The sequence below is a fragment of the Podospora pseudopauciseta genome, chromosome 6 (assembly GCF_035222475.1).
Source record: "Podospora pseudopauciseta strain CBS 411.78 chromosome 6, whole genome shotgun sequence".
NCBI lineage: Eukaryota > Fungi > Ascomycota > Sordariomycetes > Sordariales > Podosporaceae > Podospora > Podospora pseudopauciseta.
In genome coordinates this window covers 1,012,299-1,032,395 of record NC_085895.1, presented here as the reverse complement: position 1 = coordinate 1,032,395, position 20,097 = coordinate 1,012,299, and the positions used below count along the sequence as shown (strand labels likewise).

Below are 20,097 nucleotides of genomic sequence, written 5' to 3'. Positions count from 1 at the left end.
TTGTCAAGGAGTATCTGTATAATTTATCATGAGATCATTCGTGTCTGCCCTTCAGTCATTTCTCAACAAGTGCCCCTCATTGACTCGTTGACTTCTTGTCCTCTTGACTAGCAGTCTTCTTCTGAGCGTCTTGGTTCTCCAAAGTTTTACTATTTAACATGAGCATTGGTCAATCACACAAGTTCTCCTGCTCCCATACCTGAGATATGTTCCGTCTGCTTTCTCCTTGGCTTCTTTCAAGCTCGGGTTGAATGTGTAATATCCTATTGTTTCTTAGTCCGATGTTATGCTTTCATCAAATCAGAACGCCCTACCATTTGCTATCCCGAGGGCCACCACCGCAGCGATTGTAAAGAATTTCCCTTGGGCGCCCATGTTGGCAATAAGTTATGGCTGAGAATTGCTCTTCGCCACCACTATGAATGGATCAAGATCGGTTTTGCATGTCAACGGAGTGGCCTCACGCCAAAAAAAAAACGGACGGTGTATATGTGAGCGTAATTACCGGGCCAATACGGACTTGTTTCACCGTTTCTGCTGCCAGCCCAAGTGCAAAACGGCACTCATCAACGCGGTGGCCAGTGCTGAGAGCCCCACCGTTGGCATCACGTCGCGTTTTGGGACCAGTTTACGCGTCTCATTCAACATTGATGAACGTGATCCGTGCTTCAGTAACACTTGATGGTTTCCAGGGAGCAGAAGACCATGATGCATCGAATCCTACGGACATGACCATACGAAGCCATGAGAAACTGGAGGGAACTCGGAGAGGTACCAGACTCGGACGACGACAACTTCGATGACGACGACTACAGCGACCTCGAGATTCCTGACCTCGACCTCGGAACTAGTACCTCGACAGACATACCTGCAGATGCAGCAGCGACTACAGCCGTAGCCACCACAACGGTTGAACAACGTGCCGCCCAACCCCAGAAAAATGGTGATATTTGGGACTTTCCAGGCTCCTCGCCGGCCCCCGCGTCGTCTTTTGTTTTCCAAACACAAAAACTATCATCACCGATAGCGAAGCCAGCCCCCAAACCGAAGCCGAAGATTCCAATACTACTTCCTACCGCTCCGAACGATGGAACCTACCGAAGGCTTGAACCGGAGCACTCGCATGAGTCTACCGAGGCCACTACGAATCAACAAGAGTTCTTGGAGGACGAGATATCTACTGGCTATGTCCGAGTGATTACATCGTCCTCTCTTTCGCCGCTTTCTTCGCCTCCGAGCATCCTTTCCAGGACGCCAACCCCTCCCGGATCCCCGTTACGGTCCCATGCCGCTCGCAGTTCGCCACAAAACCGCGAAATACCGGCAGATGATGGTGATGAGCTGGCCCAGAGAACTGCTGTTCGGCTGGAGCGCTCTTTGAGACCACGAAAACCTATTCAGCAGCACCCATACATGATTGAAAATGTCCGGTACACAAGTTTCATGAAGTCACATGGCGTAAAACCCATCAGAGTTGAACAGGCGTCCCAATCAGCCCGGAGGGCCGCCGACGAGGATGATTCTCAAGAGCAGGAGTACCAAGCTGAGGAGGACAGTCAGGAGGCCAGTGGACGAGGTCTGCTTCAAGATATCGAAGAAAGCGGCCCCTTGTTGTTTGACAATGACCACGATGAACTGGCTCTCTCTCCTTCTACATCGAAACCGTCTCCAGCCCACCACTTGCGGACTAGTAGTCAGCAAACCCCCGGCACACAGACGGACGCCACCAGCCTTTCTAATGATGATGAATTTCCGCCTCTGGACCGGCTTCAACCAGGCCCGAGGAAAAGGGGTCGGCCACGGAAGCTTAAACGTCAACTTTCCGGCCAGTTGTCTGCCAGGAAAAGGCTGAGGACTGTGCTGGACTCATCTCCTGGATCTTCACCTCAGCGGAGAGTGGTTCCACCTATCATTCTGCCGCCTGTCGTCTATGATGTATCATCGTCTCCTCCAGACATTAACAATAGATCTAGGACCCGTACTCAGACCCCCGGCTCTCCAATCATGATCAACGAGGATGACGAGGGTGAAGGCAGCGATGCTGAGTCAGTTCGCTCCCAGCACAGCTCTGACAGCGACTCCGATGTGATTCGCCAGACCAGCAAAAGAATTCGCGGGGTTCTTCCAGCCTCGTGGTTGAGGTTGAATCAAGCAAATAATCAGCAGAAACCTGCTCGACAAGCACGACGAAGTCCTGAACCTTTGGTTGAGCAGCCATTCAGAAAGGGCGTGGCACTCCCGAAACCAAGCACTCAAAGTAGACCGCCTGTATCAACACAGTTCCCATTATTCGATGACTCGGATGATTCGGATAGTCCGCCGGCTCAGAGACCTACTTTGACAACGGAAAGGTCCTTGTCAGATACCGAGAATGTGTTGATCATCGAAGATGATGCAGGTTCCGTGATTGAGGAAGATTTTGTCGACTGGATGCTTCCCGGCAACAAGAGGCGATCCGGTTCTTTCAACACGTCCAAAAGGGCAAAGAAACAGAAAAGCACGACCGGAAAGTCTGTTTTCAAAGGGCTTTCTGGTCAACATATGCGGCAGCCCAAAATTACGCAGGCTCTTGGTCCATCGAGATCCTCACCCTCGACATATTCCAAAAAGGCGTCAGCGAAGCGAAGACGGGAAGGAAATGCTACTTCAGCGAAACACAGCACTCGAAAAAGGGCAGCAACACCGCCCTTGCTCAGTATTCTTGATGTTCTAGAACCCGATGCTCCCAAGTTTATCAAGATAGCTGCACGTACTGTCCGCAAAAGGCCAGACCTCGGAAAGGATAGTCCAACACAGAAGAGTATCCGCTTGGCCAACCGCAGGGACAATGTTGACGCACTGTCAACTCTTCAGGATTGGAAGTCTGGTAAGACAAAGCCTAGGGTTACGGCTCCGGTTGTAAGTCGAGCACCGCGACCGAAGCCGAGGCCAGCCCTGAGAGAAATCTCGAAAAAGCCAACACCTAAAAGACCCCCTGCCTCTGGTACCCCTGTTTCTCGCAAGTTGATCAGGCAAAGTGGTTTTGACTCATTCGTCACGGTGGAATCTATTCCAGCACCTCGTGAGCTAGCTCGAACACCCTCCATCTCTCGACCCAAACCGCCACCAAGGAAAAATGTGCCAGATCGCGAGCCACAGTTCCGACCCGCCCAGTTTGAAGAAGATGAAGATGAGGATAAACGACAGCGACTAGCGGCCAGAAAGCGGAAACTTGATGCCTACTACAGAAGAGCTGGGGCTATGTTGAATCTACCAGCAACGGATGGGCTTGGTCGGGCCTTGGGTGCGGATTTCACACTTCAAGAGCTGGCCCATCAAAGTGAAGATGAGACAACTGTTCCCGACCCTGCTCCTGGATCAGCAAGAACGCCTAAAAAGAGCTCAAAGTCGAGGTATCGGAAAAGGCAACGGCCGCAACAAATCGATACAGAAGCTCCCCAATATACCCTTGCAAATGATCCTTTACCTGTTGCTTTCGCCGTTGTTGAACAGCAACAGCAGCAGCAGCAGCAGATTGATCAGGCGGCGAACAAGCTTCAGGGGTTGGGTCCATATGGCAGTCATTATACCCAGCACTTTGACATCTTCCCGCTTGACATGGGTGTGTTCTTCCATGAGAGCACACTCCTCGGCCGTGGATTTGTCCGAAAAGCAGTCGAGCCTTCACTAGCCGAGAGAATCCGCCACCAAAAGGCCTCCACCTGTTTCGTTTTTGACCAGCAGACGCTCAGGTGGAGCATCTGGAACGATCAGACCTCGTCGGAACTCGGAATATTGGCCGATTGGGTTTCTGACCAACTGGCAGCTGACCCAGCGGAAGCTGTTTTGGACGGGCAGAAGCCAGTTGAGGCGGCTGATTTCATTGTCAGGTACATCTTGGAGTCGATGAGCATTGACGATGAGCTTCGAGAAAAGGCTTTTGTGTCGAGATGTCTGGAAGTATTCAGCAGCTTCGTCACTCGGTGGGGGTCTGTCAACTTGGGCGATGTCCCTGGCCGAAACAAGATCGATAGCGTAGAGGTTGCATCTCGCTTTTGTGTGGCATTGCTCGCGGTGCGCTCGATATCCCGGGCGGGTGTCAACTTGATGCAGGCTATGAAAGTTGAGGATCTGCTCAAGAAGTTGGCTTCGGCCACTGTGACGCGTCTTTTGAACCTTGGGTTAGAAGACTTGCGGGACCTATATGGTGACTTGCAGCGTCTTTCATTCAGGGAACGCGGTGTCCGATCGGACCGTGTCCTCGTCCATTGTTGGGTGGTGTTGATGAGAGTGCTGGAGAACGCCAATATTCCAAGAAGTGGTTTCTGGGATATTGTCCACGCTGCCCAGCTCAGCAATGGGGCGGCTTCCGGTCAGGATGCGCAAGCCTTTGAGACCCTTTGGCAGGACATGTTTACCTTGCTGCCGCTGACTGAGATTGACGATTCCGGTATTCTCATTTCTGGCATGAGAAAGACAGCCCCTATCGAGGGTTGGCTACTGCCTCGCAAGCTCATGGACCGCGTCTTTGGGCTGTACAAGTCGAACCCTCGACAGCCACCCAGCTTCAACGAGTACTGCCGCGCTCTTGTGGCCAGATGTCACTTCCTCGTTCAGCAATGGGGTTGGCGGAAGTGTACTACTATCATTGGCACAATCTTCGACTTTTTCGGTTCGCAAAATTTGGAGAACCTCAGGAACGAGGAGGTGTACAAGTCTCCACAGTTTTTGGAGGAGCTTGATTGCAGTCCTTCACTCATGATAGAGCCAGAAGACCGGTGTTTTCACATCTTCATCAAGCTGCTGGCCTTGGCTATTCAGAGGCTCAAGCAACTTGAACGGACAAACGATATTAGGAATCTTGTGGCCAGGACACTGCCGAACCATAACCGACAGTACCTCAAGGAATGCACAATTCACCAGCATGATCTCGCCGCCCTCCGCAACCATCACGATCTCCTCTGCACCCTGTTCTGGATTGCCCCGCCAGATCTACGGCCGGGTGTCCATCTTATCGAGAAGCTGGTCACTCCAGCAAGCGCTCACAAGGAGGCTTGCTTGATTAATGTTCGGGCCTGGAACCAGCTTGCTCGGTTCGTGATAGCCAAGAATGAAGGCCGTGCAGCATTTGAGCCGTTCAGGTCGTGGCGGAACAACGTGTTCAACCAAATCCTGGACCAGTACCTGTCGGCGGCCTCGGATATTGAGCAGCAATTCCGTGACCTGTCGAGCGAGATGATGGCAGGTATTACAAAGGAGATGAAGGATGAGATGATTGCCAAGAATAAGACTACGGCGTTGGATGTGCTGTTTGTTTGTCTCAAAGCCTCGTTGGATGTTTTGCAGCGGGCTCCTTCGCTGGAGGCAGCGATTTACGGGTTGAATACACGTAAGTTGGTTTGCTTGGTGGCTTCTTTGAGGTCTTGACTGACAGTTTTATCCAGCGCAATTACAAAAAACATTCACGAGCCTCGACTTCCAGTCTCCTGGCGTTGACTGGGGCATTCTGCGTGTGGCTATCGACACCCTCGACCACTTCATGGGCCGTATTGATGAGGCGTCCGAGGAGCACTACTCGAGCGACTTTATGGAAGCAGAGAACGCAGACAGTGGTCACGTCGAGGAGGCTGTGTTGTGGATCAACGAGAACTTGACAAGAGACTTCTTCTGGATGACCCGCACCGTCATGGGCCTCCCTCAACCAAAGTCTTTTGGGAGACAAACAAAACAGGCAGCCTGCGTAGAAAAGGTCGTGACCGTAGGGGCAAGGGTTGCTTCCCGGCTCGTCAACAACCGGGTCACGCCCCTTTCGGCTTACTTCATCCCTGGGAAACACTCGATGTTTTCCGATCTGCCCAAGAGGTTGAACACCCAGGACAGAAAGTACCTGCCCCTGTTCATCGCCACCCTGCTCAAAAACTCCATCTTTGACTTTAAGGACCTCGGCCTCAGCATGCTAGGGTTATGGGTTCTCTCAGTTCTCAAACCCCACAGGTTCCTCTGCTACGAGAACTACCTCGCCGAGGTCCTCAAGACCCGGGGCTTCCCCTTCCTCGAACGGATTGCCGTCTCGGTCGGTTCCTCGCCAAACTACAACGCCAACCTAGGTTACTTTGCCGCTGCAATCCACTACATGCGCAAGACCCTCCGAGAAGCAGGGCTCCAAAAAGCCAAAGAACATCGCGAGGAGTTCTCCAAAATCCTCCAGTTGGCTATGCAAAAAATCAAGGAAGACCTCGCCTTTCTCCGTCTAGACAACAACAACAACAACAACAACAACCAGCAAGAACACGAACGGTACATCTCTTTTGTTCGACAGGTGATCTCTCTGATCAAATCCCACGGCGTGGGGATCTGCCCCCCGGATCAATTTTTTACTCAGCCAAGTCTGGATTACTCGCCTGGCTTGCAGGATCCCCAGTTGCACACCGCCGGTATCATTGCTTATGGTGTGCGGCTAGGAGAGAAGGATTCGACTGCGGTGCCGCAGCTGTTTCATTACCTGTGGAATAATTTCAAGGTTGCCATTGGGAATAACAGGCTTGAGTCGGAGACGACGATTCTCGCCAGGGCAATGACTGAGAATGGGCATGTTCGGTCGTTTATGCTGGAGTTTATGCTACCGGCTATTGTGCAGGCTGCTTGTCAGGAGGGCAACAGTTGGGTTTTGCTTGAGGTTTATGTCACTGCGCTGGGGGGTATCCTTTCGCCAGAGGGGCCCGGTTGCGCGAGGGAGCTTACGGGTGATGAGGATATTTCTCACGCGATCACACTTTTGGGATCGTTGGTGAAGATTGTCAAGTCGTTATCTAGCCAGACAAGACTTGACCAGCGGCATGTTTTGGCTGTGCTGCTCAGGCTGGCTAATATGTTCAAACCTAGCCTGATTTGTTACTTGTACAACTCCCCCAACTCGTCAGCTGACGAGTTGGGGGAGGTGATGGAGGAGCTGGATGAAACATTAACAACCCTTACCTCCATGACCACTTCCCCGATGGGCTCAACATCGGTGTCGTCCTTGACAGTTGGGGGTAACCCGAGGGTAGGGATGTTCAGCAAGCAGATCGTCAACGACGTGAGAAGGGACTGGGTGGTGGTCGAGGAGGGGTTTGTGGAGGTGAAGATGGCGGGGTTGGGTGGTACTGCGTTGGGGAGGACGCTGGGGGGGAATAGTGGATTTACTTCTGCGCAGGGGACGCAGCAGGGGAATAAACCGCAGGAGAGGAAGGGGGTTGGGTTTGTTCCGTTGGTGGAGGGGGTGGTGGAAAGGAGCGTTAGGGAGGAGGCGGGGAGGTGGTTGAAGGGAGTGGAAAGGGGTAGGGGTAGAGGGAGAGGGTTGGGGTGGGAGGGGGATTTGGTGTTTTAGGGATGGGACAGGGATATATAGAGGTGGGAGAAGGGTATAGAGGGAGTGGAGGTTAGAATTTAGAGAATATATCTTACAAGATTACGGATATGGGTTCTTCTCTGAGTTTTATGGCGGGGCTGTGTACTTGGGTGGTGATGTTGGTAAGTATGGGTAGTATACTGACTACTCCGTCTTCTTCGTGACATGGGTAGAGTGGGATATGTTGGGTGATGAAAGGCAGGCAGTAGGTAGTGGAAGAGACAAAAGTGCGGAATTATCGGGGGAATCCAAGCTTTATTCGTTTGGGGCTAGATTGTGAGAAGGGAGTGGAAAGAAATAACAACACAGAGAATGGTGTTATTGTAGTCCCTGGAGGTCGAAAAGAGAAAGAGGGTCTGTGAAGGTTAGTAAGAGGGGATAGATAAGCTGCTATATCCTAGTCTAGCAAATTCCTTTTTTTTTTTTTTAGTTTATTCACCTCGTTTCTGTTCCTTAACTGATGACATACCTATCTGATCGATTTACTATAAGCACATAAAAGGTCTAATCCATAACCGAGGAGCTCAGAACAGTGATGTCTACCTTCTCTATAACTGGACCATGTTTTAGACTCCCGATACCTAAGTAATAAGTTCCGATGTAAATTATATCATACACCACGCGCCTCTTTCACAATTCGAAAATGCCTGAAGGATAGAAAGATTCTGTATATTGAGCAATTGGATAGGTAGGTAACATAAGATGGGTGAAATTTTGATGTTGATTCTCTCGGTTAAAAGTTAGGAATGGAAACCAAGTGGCCTGCAAAAGAAGACTGGTAGATTCGACACCGACTACCTTAGTACCTATGTAGGCAGTCTCAAGAGAGGGCCGGAAGATTCCTTGGCAAAGACCTATCTGCTACATCTTCACGTTCTGATGGCCATAGAGTATAACCTACCACTACCAAGTTGAGCCTGTCCCACGAGTTTCAGATAATCCGTAGTCCCCTACTGCCCACGTATCTTCATATTCCTTAGAAACATACCACAAATGCCCGTTCTCTTCAACTCATAGCATCTCGACACCTCACCTTCCAGAAACCCCCTTTGCCCTTTTCCTGATCATGTCACAGCCAGCCAAATACCCAATAATGACAGCCAAAGACGGACTCCAAGCCATGAGTAGCAGCCACATGTCTCACAAAGGGCCCTCCCAACGCCTTCCCATCCAGCCATCCCACGGCGACTTGCAGGCGTCTTGCATAACGACAGCACCAACACATGTCATCCATCTCCCATCCTGTGGCAACTGGTCTGGCAGGCATATAATCACCGACCACTGATCCCACACTCGCCCCAATCTCATCCCGCTCCCCATCTCCGCTTATTGCCCCGTCACTGTCGTCGCAGTCGTAACCCCCTTCTAGTCAAAGAATCTTGCTCTTCTCACTCGGATCCAGTCCCGCCTGCAATGCAAGATGTTACACGGACACGTCTCAAGTTATCCACCTTTTTTGCTCATCTTCTCCATCTGGCTCCATTGCAAAACTGGCTCACCTACCAACTAAAAGACCGATGCGAACAAAGGATCATATGAGTTGGACTCGTAACGAACAATGTCAAGATAAGGCAATATGCCCGCTGCTTCCTTCCTCCTCACTTCCTGTTCAACCTTCCCAAAAAACACAAGCCAAGAGAAATTCCAAGCAAACACCCCCTTGTAATTGTCTACCTATCAAGGTCCTCAATGGCTCCATACAACAAGAGCAACCGCCCACCAAACCGTTACGATCTCGATCCTACCAGACAACAATAATCCGAGCAAAAGAAAAGTTCATCAAGGGTGCTTACCCACTGTCTTTGGTAACATGCTCAACACCCGTTAACCCACACTGTTCAAGATGCTTACCTCCCAACCTAGGCAATCTGCTCATTTCTTTTCAAGGCGATCGAAGAAACCTCGGTCATACGCACCCCATCACTGATCATGCACACAATCGCAAAACCTACCTCATATGTTCCCTCCGCATATGCCACCCTCCCCCAGAAGCAGATACTATCACATCTACCACCTCACAGACATAATCACATCCAAGATCGACATCCCCGGCCCCTTATCATCCTTTCTGTTGCCCCGCAAAAGACCCCCCCAAACCGAAGAAGATCGAACACAACCACGCGGCAGCCACCATCACGACTGTCACCCTCACCACCACCATCATGCATCCCTCTCCCCTTTCCACCCCAAAACAGTCCCCCAAACGATGATCTCTCCCTGCCTTGTTGTCTCCCATTCATCCAACCAACTCCCTCCTCCCATCCGCACCTATCACCCACTGCACATCGCACGCCGTTCGCCCCCCTAACCTCCTAACCAATAGCCATGTTTCCCAACATTCCTCCTATCAGTTCCCCCATACCCCCCTTCATCCAAAAAAGCACGTGTTCATCTACCGGTCCAAACACGGCCAGTACGGCCCTTAACCTCCTTCCCAACCTGGAAACACCCCTCCGCCGTGGCAGCAAGCAAGCAACCCCCGGGTCCGGTCTCACGAAACCGAAAAAAAAAGTGACAGAATCTGACTTTTACATATGGGGCAGCAAAAAGTTCATCTGCGCCCTTGTTGCTCGAGCGTTTCAATTGCCGAAACTTGTGAATCCCGTCTCCGATGTATCACCACCATGGGGCTAGCGAGATGTTGGTACGGGGAGAGGGAGAGAACAACAAAACCCGTACCCATATATACCCTCCTTTTGCGGCAGTCTACTAGTGTTGTAGGAATAGCTTGGCCTCATCATCGCTCTCTCTTCACAATATAGTAATCCCACGTTCTCTGTCTCGTCTCCCATCACTGGATCGAGCATGGACCACATACCTACACGATAGGAGAGGTTCATCATCAAACATTGCCGAGTTGAAACATCTTGCTCACCTACGCTTGGGACCATGCCAACCACTACCACCGAAACATCGACATGCGAAAGGGGTTCAACCGTGGCGAGCAACGGGATGCTACTCGGCCATCCCCCTTCCTCTTCCAGCCCTCCATCGAAAGCGAACAATATCGCGGCAAGGAAAAATAAAATAAACGCATGATGATGCCATCTTGATCTGCTGTTGCCCCCCGCCCGCCCTGCCATCGGTGATCGGTGATTAGAGACGATGATGGCGAGCACGTGTCATCCTTTGACAATTACGATGTGAATGATAGGCACTTGCATATACCAACAAACCGCAGATCAACCCGCCAAAAGGGCAGGTTCTCACACACTCACAACCGGCCGTCCATCTATTTTTCCCATTCTTCCAAGCCTCTTCTTCGCTCTCAACCATGGTTCGGCATCATCCAGAGCAACCGTTGAGAAAGATGCAACTTTGCAAATCACTGCCCCGTGTCACATCAGACAAGACAGCACGTGCAAAGTGATATCACCGCCATCGTCATCCTCAGCAACACCCCAAACCCCCATTTCCCAAACTCCGAACCGGAGACGGTCAACCGAGAGAAGAAATCACCCCGCCTCGCTCGTAACTCCATTGCCCTCCGGATCACCTCCGGTTCGCCTGTTTTTCCTTCCCTTCTTTTCTTCTCTCTGGGAAACTCCGAAAGGGCGAATCGAACCCCCCGCGCAACCCCCCTACCCCCCGGATCCCCCCTTCCTAATCAGGAAGCTGGTAAACTTTCTCGGCTCCTCAACCACCAGCACCACCCCTCGCGGGGTTTTGATACAACACGTAGATTGAAAACAAAGACAAACCAGCAGCGAGCGGCCCATAAAGTGGATAGCGCCAGTCATAATAGCCCAGCCCGCGGATGATGGCGGATGATGGCGGATGATGGCGGATGATACCCTTCCCCTTTCCCCCCTATACCTGGTGCGCATTATATAAGAGACCATTCTGGATCACATCCAAAGACAGAGCCAAAAAGCACGCAGATCGCTTGAGACACCTGATTTCCGGGCGAAGCATTGCAGCTCGACAAAAACTCCACCAGAATCTCTTTGCTTTCTGTTTTTCTATTTGTGTGTGCGAAAAGTCTCTGCTCCGAGACAGGAGTAATTTTTTGACTTGAATATGGTTCGAGACAGGCATTTGCAAACGGCCCTTTTCCCCTACTACCAAAGGACCATTGGGCAGAATTGCCGAGGACGGCGGTTCGCGGTCAAAGGTTCCGAGAAATTCAAAGTCTGTTGGTGCTTGCTACATCCACTTGTCTCCAGGTAAACATAAAAAACATGTTCAAATTCGAATTCAAGAGAGGGGATGGTGATGGAGAACTGGCTCCCCCCCGCCCGGATGCCGAGCCTTCTAGGCCAACTGAAACCCACTGAAAACACTCGTCGACGGTGGGTTTCTGCTTCTCGTCGGTGTGGTCACTGATGATTGCCGAACGTTTGCGCTGTGACCCCGCCATCCACAAGACAGACGTGGACAGAACTTTTGTGCAACAAGCTCCAGCGGCTCCAGCGATGGCTCCAGCAGCGACCCCCAGTGGTTCCAGTGATGCTCCAACTGTGCTCCAACAGCGGCCCCAACAACGGCTCCAATAATCCACAGCCAGTCCCCACGTGCTGGAGAGCCTCACAAGGCTTGGCCCAGCTGAAAAGGGACATGTAACCGCCACCAGGCGCAAGGCAAAAAAGGGAAAAGGCCGTTTCCTTCTTCGACAGCTTCCAACGTCCCAAGCGAACGATAGCGCTTCGGCAGCCGGGTAAAAGCCAAAAGGCTGGGGCTCATAGTGGATGCCTTAACGTGCTATCGAAAAACACATCATCCGTTTCTCAAAGAAGAAGACTTCCAAACAACTCGGCATGTAGGCACGTAGGTTAGTGTATTAGCGTGCCCAAAAAAAGAAGAGATCGAGAATTAGAAATCGGAAATAGAAAAAGTAGGTTACCACCGAAGCCAACAGGGGCCCAAAAAAAAACCCAACGCGGGATCGCCGCAAATCTCCTCGGCCTGTCCCGAGGCTCTTGGTATCGGTAACGTCAGCCAACGGCTCAGCACGACTTGCCTCGCCACCGTGGAAAAAAGAACAAATCCTCCGTCTCGCTGAAACCCCAGCAACTCCAGAAGAAGAAAATCCTTCCCACAAGCCACCAACAAGCTCGTGACCGTCGGATCTGACTGACACAACAAAAAAAAAACGGCGAGAGAGCGAGAGTTTCTCCTTCTTCGCACTTGCTAAAAAGAGAAAAATACCACGTAGTAGTGAAAATCCCGTCGGCGAGCGCACGAGGCAAGGCAAAGGTAGGTGAAGAAAAGGCGGCAATAGCGGCGGTGACCCCAGGCCAAGGGAAACACCCTTTCGGATCTTCAAGGCAATCATCGGCCTCGGAAGTGGAAGGGGACTCCTCTTGCTTTTCAGCTCCTCATTTCGTCAACGGAAACCTGACAGCCTCGCCGGTTGAGCCCCGGAGAACCCTGGCAAAAAGTGGATAGACTCTCCACCAAACCCCGGTCAGCTTTTTCCAGCAGCAGAAGGGGTAAAAAAGAAAAAGATGATAACGTAGCATTCCCATGCCTTGGAAATCAAGCATTCGAAATTCCATCTTTTGATCAAATTCATGCCACGTTCAGAGGGTGGTGGCTTGGATCGGAGAATATGGAAAGATGCAAGAAAGGTGAAAAGAGGGTGATGATCTTCCTTTCCCCAGCCGCAATCCCAACCCGAACTTTTGGAATGTCTTGGCATTGGTGGGGTATGAGGTTGGTGATGAATTTTCGTCCCGATTTTTCCAAGGTGAACCACGATATCGGACTCTCGCTCACCTGATGACTCTCTCACCGACGATGACCGGAGCGGATGAGCGGTGTCGGATGGTCAAAGGTATAGGACATCGGATAGCATCCTGGTAAGCTCGTCATTATGAAGAAAATTTGGGCGGTTGACTCGTCACCTTCCTTTCTTTGAGGGGCAAGAGACATCAGGTGCGGGCATAATAGGGAATAATACGTGTAAATAGTGATATGTATGAGCATGCGTAACGGGGCGAGAGCTGAAATAGAATGATTGCTCAGCTTTCTGGTGAAAAAGATGGAAAGTGCCCGGTCCCCCCAAACAAATCATACGTTTGGAAAAGCCCCCTCCTTTTTTGATAGGATAGGCAGAAGTGGCAGGTGGGTGGGTTGGATTAAGGCAGGCACAACTCAACTTTGGTCGTGACTTCCCATCACGGCCTCGCCGTCACCACAACCCAATGACTGGCCAGCAACGGCCACATACACACATTCACCATCGAACAGAAAATGTGGCTTGCGGCACCTGCATGGCTCATGCATTTAGGTCCGTCTGCAGCTTTCCATCCACTGAAATTGATGAATAGGCACACACACACACACACACATGCACGCACTGGCACACAAGCACAGACACACAGGCACCAAACAAACACAAATGAGGCCGACACCAAAAGGAGAAACCTTCTGGAATTAATCTAAACGGCCGGTCTTGTTCCACCCTTGCCTGATGCGGATGGTGGCATCTTGAAACATATTCAACCTGCGTCGCGTTGCAAAGTGCGTAACGCATCGCAATCTAGGAAAAACCCAAAGTGTAATAAAGAAAAAGAAGAAAAGCTTCTTCTGAGGAAAAGTGAGCTGACAAACAACATGGCCCTGCCGCAAGCCCGCATTCGATGGTGTCCAATGTACAGCAAATACAAGACACTCACTCCAACCTTCCCGCCCTCAGCCAGCCAACCAAAGTCCTCCAAGATCCAAAAGAAAGGAATCTGTGGAAAGTTCGATGCAGATACCCCAATTGAACTCTCGATAGGGGATCTGCCCATCCATTGTTCGATGCCATCACAGCATCTATCCCTTCGAAAGCTGCTGGCTGCAAGCCTCTGATGATCGACACTGCACCATGCTTGGTTCGGAAAAGCAGACCGCTGCACAGCGTTGATTAGCTTCCTTCTAGAAGCCCTTCGCGCTCCTTGATTTGATCAAAAAAAAGAGGGGAAGTTCTAGACACAAACAGAAAAACGTACTGTACGTCCGGGAATTCGCCCCCCTCCCCACCAAGTGTAGCGTTTATGTACGCGTAATGGAAAAAAAAAAAACATGTCAACACGGATAGTACCGTGATATTGACGTCGTCAAACAACAACACACACCGTACCCCGTGCGCTGATCATCCTCCCTTTTTGTCGATGGCATACACTAAGAAAACCCCAGACATCCAGCAAGATGTCACTGGTAATAATAAATGTGTCAAATGACGCAAAGATAAGAGATGGTCTCCACCTTTCGGGCCGGTGGGCTGATTTCAACCGACCCCAAAGATGGCGTCGTTTCTTCTGCTGCTCGAAGATCAAGATATGCGAAAACGGTTCGGAATTTTTAAAACACAAAAATGCAGTGCGCTTTCCTGACTTGGGATGACAACTACACCCATATCTCAGTATCTTTTTGCATCAAGAAGGAACATCCGGTCTGATCGCCCAGGCTGCGTGCTATAACCCGTGATGTGATGGCATTCACAACAGTTTCCGTAATACCTGCCCAGCCTCCGTATCGCAAACCCGTTTTGATTCAAGCGTCTTCTGCCTATGTATGTTCATATGCAAGTTTGCGCTGTTCACCCCTCCCGTGGATAGGAAGTTGAGATGGCGGCGTATCGCATCACGTGAAGAAGCCATCCATGGAATTTCGAGAACTTTTGGTTCCTTATTCCTTTCTTTTTTTGTCCTGGTTACCGAACTGCCTCATTGGCAATTCAAGACGAGGACGGGACGAGGCGAGAGGGAGAGGAACGAACAACTGGCCGCAAGGGTCCTGATGAATGAAGGTGGTGAATCTATAGTAATTCAGCCGCGTCCGCAAAGAATAGTCATCAATCAGCAATAGGCAAGGCAAGACAAGACACAACAAATCATTGAGGATTACCTGTTCTTTTATTATTGGGTGTGCTTGTCCGCTGTTTGACGGAAGGGGAAGGAGAATGGATTGCTATCGCCAAGCTCTCGGTCTTTGTATTGATCCTATTGGTTCATCCAGGTTCCTAGCCAACTGCCGAGTCAGGAATGGGCCCGGTGAACCAAGTGGCATGGGGGGTTCATCGTCTGTCGGGCGGCCCTTTTTGCATTGGTTTTGGGGAGATGAGGTTGTTTTTGGGGGATGGATGAGATGTTGGTTTCTTAGATATGCGTAGGACAAATCAGGCTGATGAGGAGCACCTGAGTTGGCAGTCTGGGGATTCTGTCAGCTGCACGACTCAGGCATCTTGGGTGCCGGTCTTGGGTGCTTGGCTGGTCTGCTTGGCCGGGGTTCCTGCCTGCCAAGGGGTCCAAGCGACAATCCAGTGGACCGCACAAATCCGTCACCCGAACCTGATAGCTTTTTCTTTTCTCTCTCTGCCCGTGATGTCGAGAGCCGCGATTTGCCTCCTTTGCGGCGCGAGGGGTGCCATGTTCAGACCTCTTGTGCGACTGGTCGCATTGCGGGAGAGAGATTGTGGTTGAGGAATCGGACGATCAGTTAGATGGCCAGACAGGAATGGATGCTTCTGTACCGTGGAGGGGAATGCCCACGGCCGATGCTGTGCCGCTTCATCACCAATGGATGGATGGATGGATGTATTCGAATGCAAGATTAGGTAACGTGGGTATTCAGTGGTATTCAGTCTATTAGATTCAAACTGAATGAGGTCGTCCACGGCATGACGAAGCCTGCAGGGTCGTTGTGTATGATTGGGCTGAGCATCGGGTACGGCGTGGTTATTCGCCCCTCGAACAGAAGATGGGATCGAAGGCTTCTAGAAGCATTCGGCGGTGCACACCCACGACACCCCACCCCCAGCTAGCTGCATTCCTCGGCCGGGCTTGGGACGCTCTCCCGTTCGCTGTTCTCTTTCTCTTCTCTGTCTGCTCCGTTGTGTTTTTTGCTGCCGAGGGGAGCGAGGGAGGACGGGCAGGTTTGGAAACGGAAAACGGTCAATCACCAGTCTCAAGGGACTCCCCCGTTAGGCGGCGATGCCATCATCCCGAACTGGTGCCCGAGTGGCATGACTGCTTCTAGCTAGTCCTTTGGGACATGTCGATATGGAGAACTCGTCTCTACTCCGTACACTACGGATTATCCTCCACCCTGGACATGTGCTATTCTCACATCCATCGATGGATTGGGAATGGCGAGGCAATAGGCAGACCAGTTGGCGGATTTAGCGAGAGGAATGGGGGGAGGGGCCTGGGGGCAGTCTCTGTGTGATAGAGTTGCAACGATTACGGAGAGGTAGGGGGACCCCCCTGTCTTGCCTCCCCCCGGCGGCTCTCTTCCAGGATTCCTTTCATTCCACCCATTCCACCCATTCCACCCATTCCACCCATTCCACCCCATCCCTTCTCAGTCGAACTACACTAGCAGGGAAGCGCAGTGACCCTCCTGTGACCCTCCCCCCTCACCCTCTCCGCGCTACCTTCTCATTAAAAGACTGGGCGGTCCAGTCGCCGTCCTTTATCGGGTTTCCCTTTCGGTTTGATCCCCATTCCCCCCCCCCCCCAGGACCCTTTCCAACAAACAAAACCAACCGTGGGCCCCCGACGCCAACACCTGCCGTCTCCTCCCCATTACCAAAAAAACAACAACGACAACGACATCTTTGACCGAGTTGCACCGCCCGCTCAATCCACTCCACACACCCCACCCGACCCTTGACTTACACGTCAACACCCTTTGTGCGACAGAAGGACGTCAGGAAACCACAAGCGATAGCTAGACATACGCCCGCCCCCGCCCGCTCGCTCGCCCGATTATAACATCCATCCTTTCGATCGATTCTGTATACTCCAACTGCTCTGCCCTGCTGTGCTGCCGTGCGCTCTTTCTCACACACTCTCTCTCGTGTTATTGCTGAGTTGCGCATCTCGTTCGCGCCCTGCTCCGCTCCACGACCGGTTACCTGCATGCGTGCTAGGTGACGTCCACAGCCTGACACACGCAATCCCGACAGCGCGGCGACTGGACTCCTGGACGACCACAGCTTGAGCCCTCTCCTGCGCTCTCCCGTTCCTGTTCTGGGCGCATCTGGAGGTTATTGGTTGCATTGTGCGGGAATCGGGCGCCGACTCGCTCCAAAACAAGCCGTTCTGCGAGTCCCTGCAGCCCGGGCAAACGATCACTCATGGTGGCGCCCGCCCTTGTCTAGGACGCGAAGGGATGAAGAAGAAGAAGAAGAAGAAAAAGAAGAAGAAGAGAGCTGGAACATTTTCGACAACACAACCATAGGCCATTCGCGGGTAGCAATGACCCGCTCCCGGTTACGACCACATTCACCAACACTGCTTTCGCCAGTACATTCACCCAAGGAACTGACACCAAGACCGTCGGCCGTCTTCAGAGGCGGTGACGGAGACTCCATCATGTCAACCTCGCGACCCTCCAGCGTGGCTCTTATGCCACCATCAGCACCCACAAACCCGACCTCTCCACCATCGCTGAGAGACATCCTGACCGATACCGCTCTACCACCCTACACGCTTGGCGCCTTTACCGCTTTTCTGTCGCAGAACCACTGCCTCGAGACGCTCGAGTTCACACTGCAGGCCGAACGCTACAGGACGGCGTACGCTAACATTGTAGGGACCGGGGAAAGGCCGCCGAGCATCGGAGATGGCAGCGAGCACATTTGCCTGCTCTGGCAGAAGCTGATGCACACCTTCATCCAGCCTTGTGGAATCCGCGAAGTCAACCTTCCCGCCCGCGTACGCGATCGGTTGCTGTCACTTCCCTGTGTGCCCATCCCACCGAACCCATCCGAACTGGACGAGGCTGTCAAGATTGTGTACGAGCTCATGAACGACTCGGTGCTGGGCCCCTTCTTGGCGTCGGTGGCGCCGCATGAAGAGGAGCACCGCCATGAGCATGATCCCAGGCTGTTTCGGTCACGCCTGCGAATCCCAAGAGAGACGTCGTCCTCCAGCGAACACGACTCAATTCGGTCACCCAAGTCGGCTTTTCTGCCCATGCTCAACCTCGCCTGGTCTAGCGAGCCCAAAAGCTCCGCGTCGTCATCCAGCGACCCGATGGAGCAGGGTGGACTAAGCGATGACAGTGGAAACGTGCCCTCGCCGTCCGCGAACGAGCCGATGACACCACCCACCACACCGCCCACCTCAGACTGGGCCTTCGCCAACACGTCCCCCGGCAGCCTTCAGCGGGCCATTAGCGCACACAACAGCGGCTGGAAGAAGATGGGGGCGAAGCTTGGACTGAGCCGCAGAGGCCGCGCCAAGCGTGACCACCCAACCTCGGCCGGTGTCGACCTTGACCACCCGATGAGCGACGCGGCTCAGGGGAGCAACGGCCTCTTATAGGAAACAGAGGTCGTGTCGATCCCACAGGACCCCGCTACATCCTCCCACCAACATGCCCCAGCAGGCAAGACAATGACGGGTTTCGACGAAAAGGTTCACTCCATTTCATCGACCCTGCGCTCGTCGGTCGAGTGGGAGGAGCCGCACCCAGGGAAGCGCTTTCCGGTTCCCGCGACGGGGAACGTGAGCCAGGGTGTTGGTATTCCTCAGCAATGTAGCGGGCTTCACAAGAACGGCATGGCCGCAAAAGGTTTTGTCCCATATCCGACGCGCGGATGGAATATGGGCACCAAGAGGCGCTTCTTGCGCCCCCGAGTTCGGGTCAAGATCCCCGTGAACCCCCAAGACAGCTCGATCAAGAGCAACATGTGCTGCAGACCTCAGAGCACCACATCCGGCGCCGCACCCGTGATTACATCGGCTGCCTCTCCCCAAGTGCCATCAATGGACTGCGTTGCCACCAACAGCACGCGGACAGTGAGCCCCATGTACGGCTGTTGCGGCACGGATAGCAAGGATGCCATCAAGTTGAAGGACGAATCCATGGAAAGCACTCCCGATAGCACCTTGTCCTCAAAGCACTCGTCCATGCGACTCTCGATGACGGACTTTTCCCACTACCTGTCACCGGCAGGCCCCACTGATGAATCCGACCGCAGCTCCTGCCTGTCTTTTGATCCCGACCGCTCCCCCAGCCTCTCGCCTGATGAGGATCCTTATGGATGGGAAGCCGAGCTGAACAAGAAGACGGCGGCCCCCGGTGTCATGGCTTGCTGCTCTAACCTAGAGTTTCGCCGGGCGCAGGGTGGCAAGCGGAGTCTTTTGCAAAAGGTTCTCAGTCTGGGTCCTCGGGAACTTGCCCGTCCATCGATGCATTGAACGGCAAGACAGCTTTTTACTCGTCACATTTTTTCTATTTTGCGCAAAACTTTTTCAACAAATACCCCGACGTTTTTTTTTTTGTCGATATTTTAGATTTTTTTTTGTTCCAGCGAGTCATGGCAGAGTGTGTGACTTTTGCTGGAATTTTGCTCACGCAAAACCAAAACCATCAACACTCAGTAAACAAACAAACGGATTTTGATGATTCACACGTGGTCACAGGCATGGTATGATATATGAACATGCATACATAAGGGTGGTTGGGGGGGGGACGACAGGGGGGTTTTTATTTTTTATAATTTGTATTCTGGATTGGTTGGGTGCATGGGACAAAATAAAAGCAAGCAAGCAAGCGGGCGTTTTCCAAGGCATTTTCTATGGAAGGGGAGGGGTGGGGGGGTTAAGAGGGATGGGAAAAAGACTTGCATTATTCACACACACACCACACACATTGCGTAATGGGGAAGGGGTTGTTGTTGTTGTATGAATTAGAGTTTTTTCTTTCTTTCTTGATGATACCTTTGTATGTATGAGATATGGGAAAAGGGGTTGTTTGGGGGAGGGAGGGGGGGGCGGCCTCTCGGGGGA

General features: G+C 52.2%; 3 protein-coding genes across 3 annotated transcripts; 2 read left to right on the top strand and 1 right to left on the bottom strand.

The window, feature by feature from the left end:
- Nucleotides 1-76: 76 nt before the first annotated feature.
- Nucleotides 77-503, bottom strand: QC763_605470 (uncharacterized protein; the record flags this gene model as incomplete). Its single annotated transcript, XM_062914388.1, has 3 exons — nucleotides 315-503; nucleotides 200-263; nucleotides 77-149 (listed from the first exon to the last, which is right to left on the bottom strand). The coding sequence occupies exons 1-3, from the start codon at nucleotides 373-375 to the stop codon at nucleotides 77-79; spliced, it is 198 nt and encodes a 65-aa protein (XP_062762621.1). The 5' UTR covers nucleotides 376-503.
- QC763_605460 (uncharacterized protein) lies at nucleotides 248-7,345 on the top strand (the record flags this gene model as incomplete). The annotated part of the gene is made up of 2 exons (XM_062914387.1): nucleotides 248-5,368; nucleotides 5,424-7,345. The coding sequence occupies exons 1-2, from the start codon at nucleotides 745-747 to the stop codon at nucleotides 7,343-7,345; spliced, it is 6,546 nt and encodes a 2,181-aa protein (XP_062762620.1). The 5' UTR covers nucleotides 248-744.
- A 9,364-nt stretch (nucleotides 7,346-16,709) lies between these two features.
- Nucleotides 16,710-19,797, top strand: QC763_605450 (uncharacterized protein). The gene is made up of 2 exons (XM_062914386.1): nucleotides 16,710-18,547; nucleotides 18,635-19,797. The coding sequence occupies exons 1-2, from the start codon at nucleotides 17,557-17,559 to the stop codon at nucleotides 19,504-19,506; spliced, it is 1,863 nt and encodes a 620-aa protein (XP_062762619.1). The 5' UTR covers nucleotides 16,710-17,556; the 3' UTR covers nucleotides 19,507-19,797.
- Nucleotides 19,798-20,097: the final 300 nt, after the last annotated feature.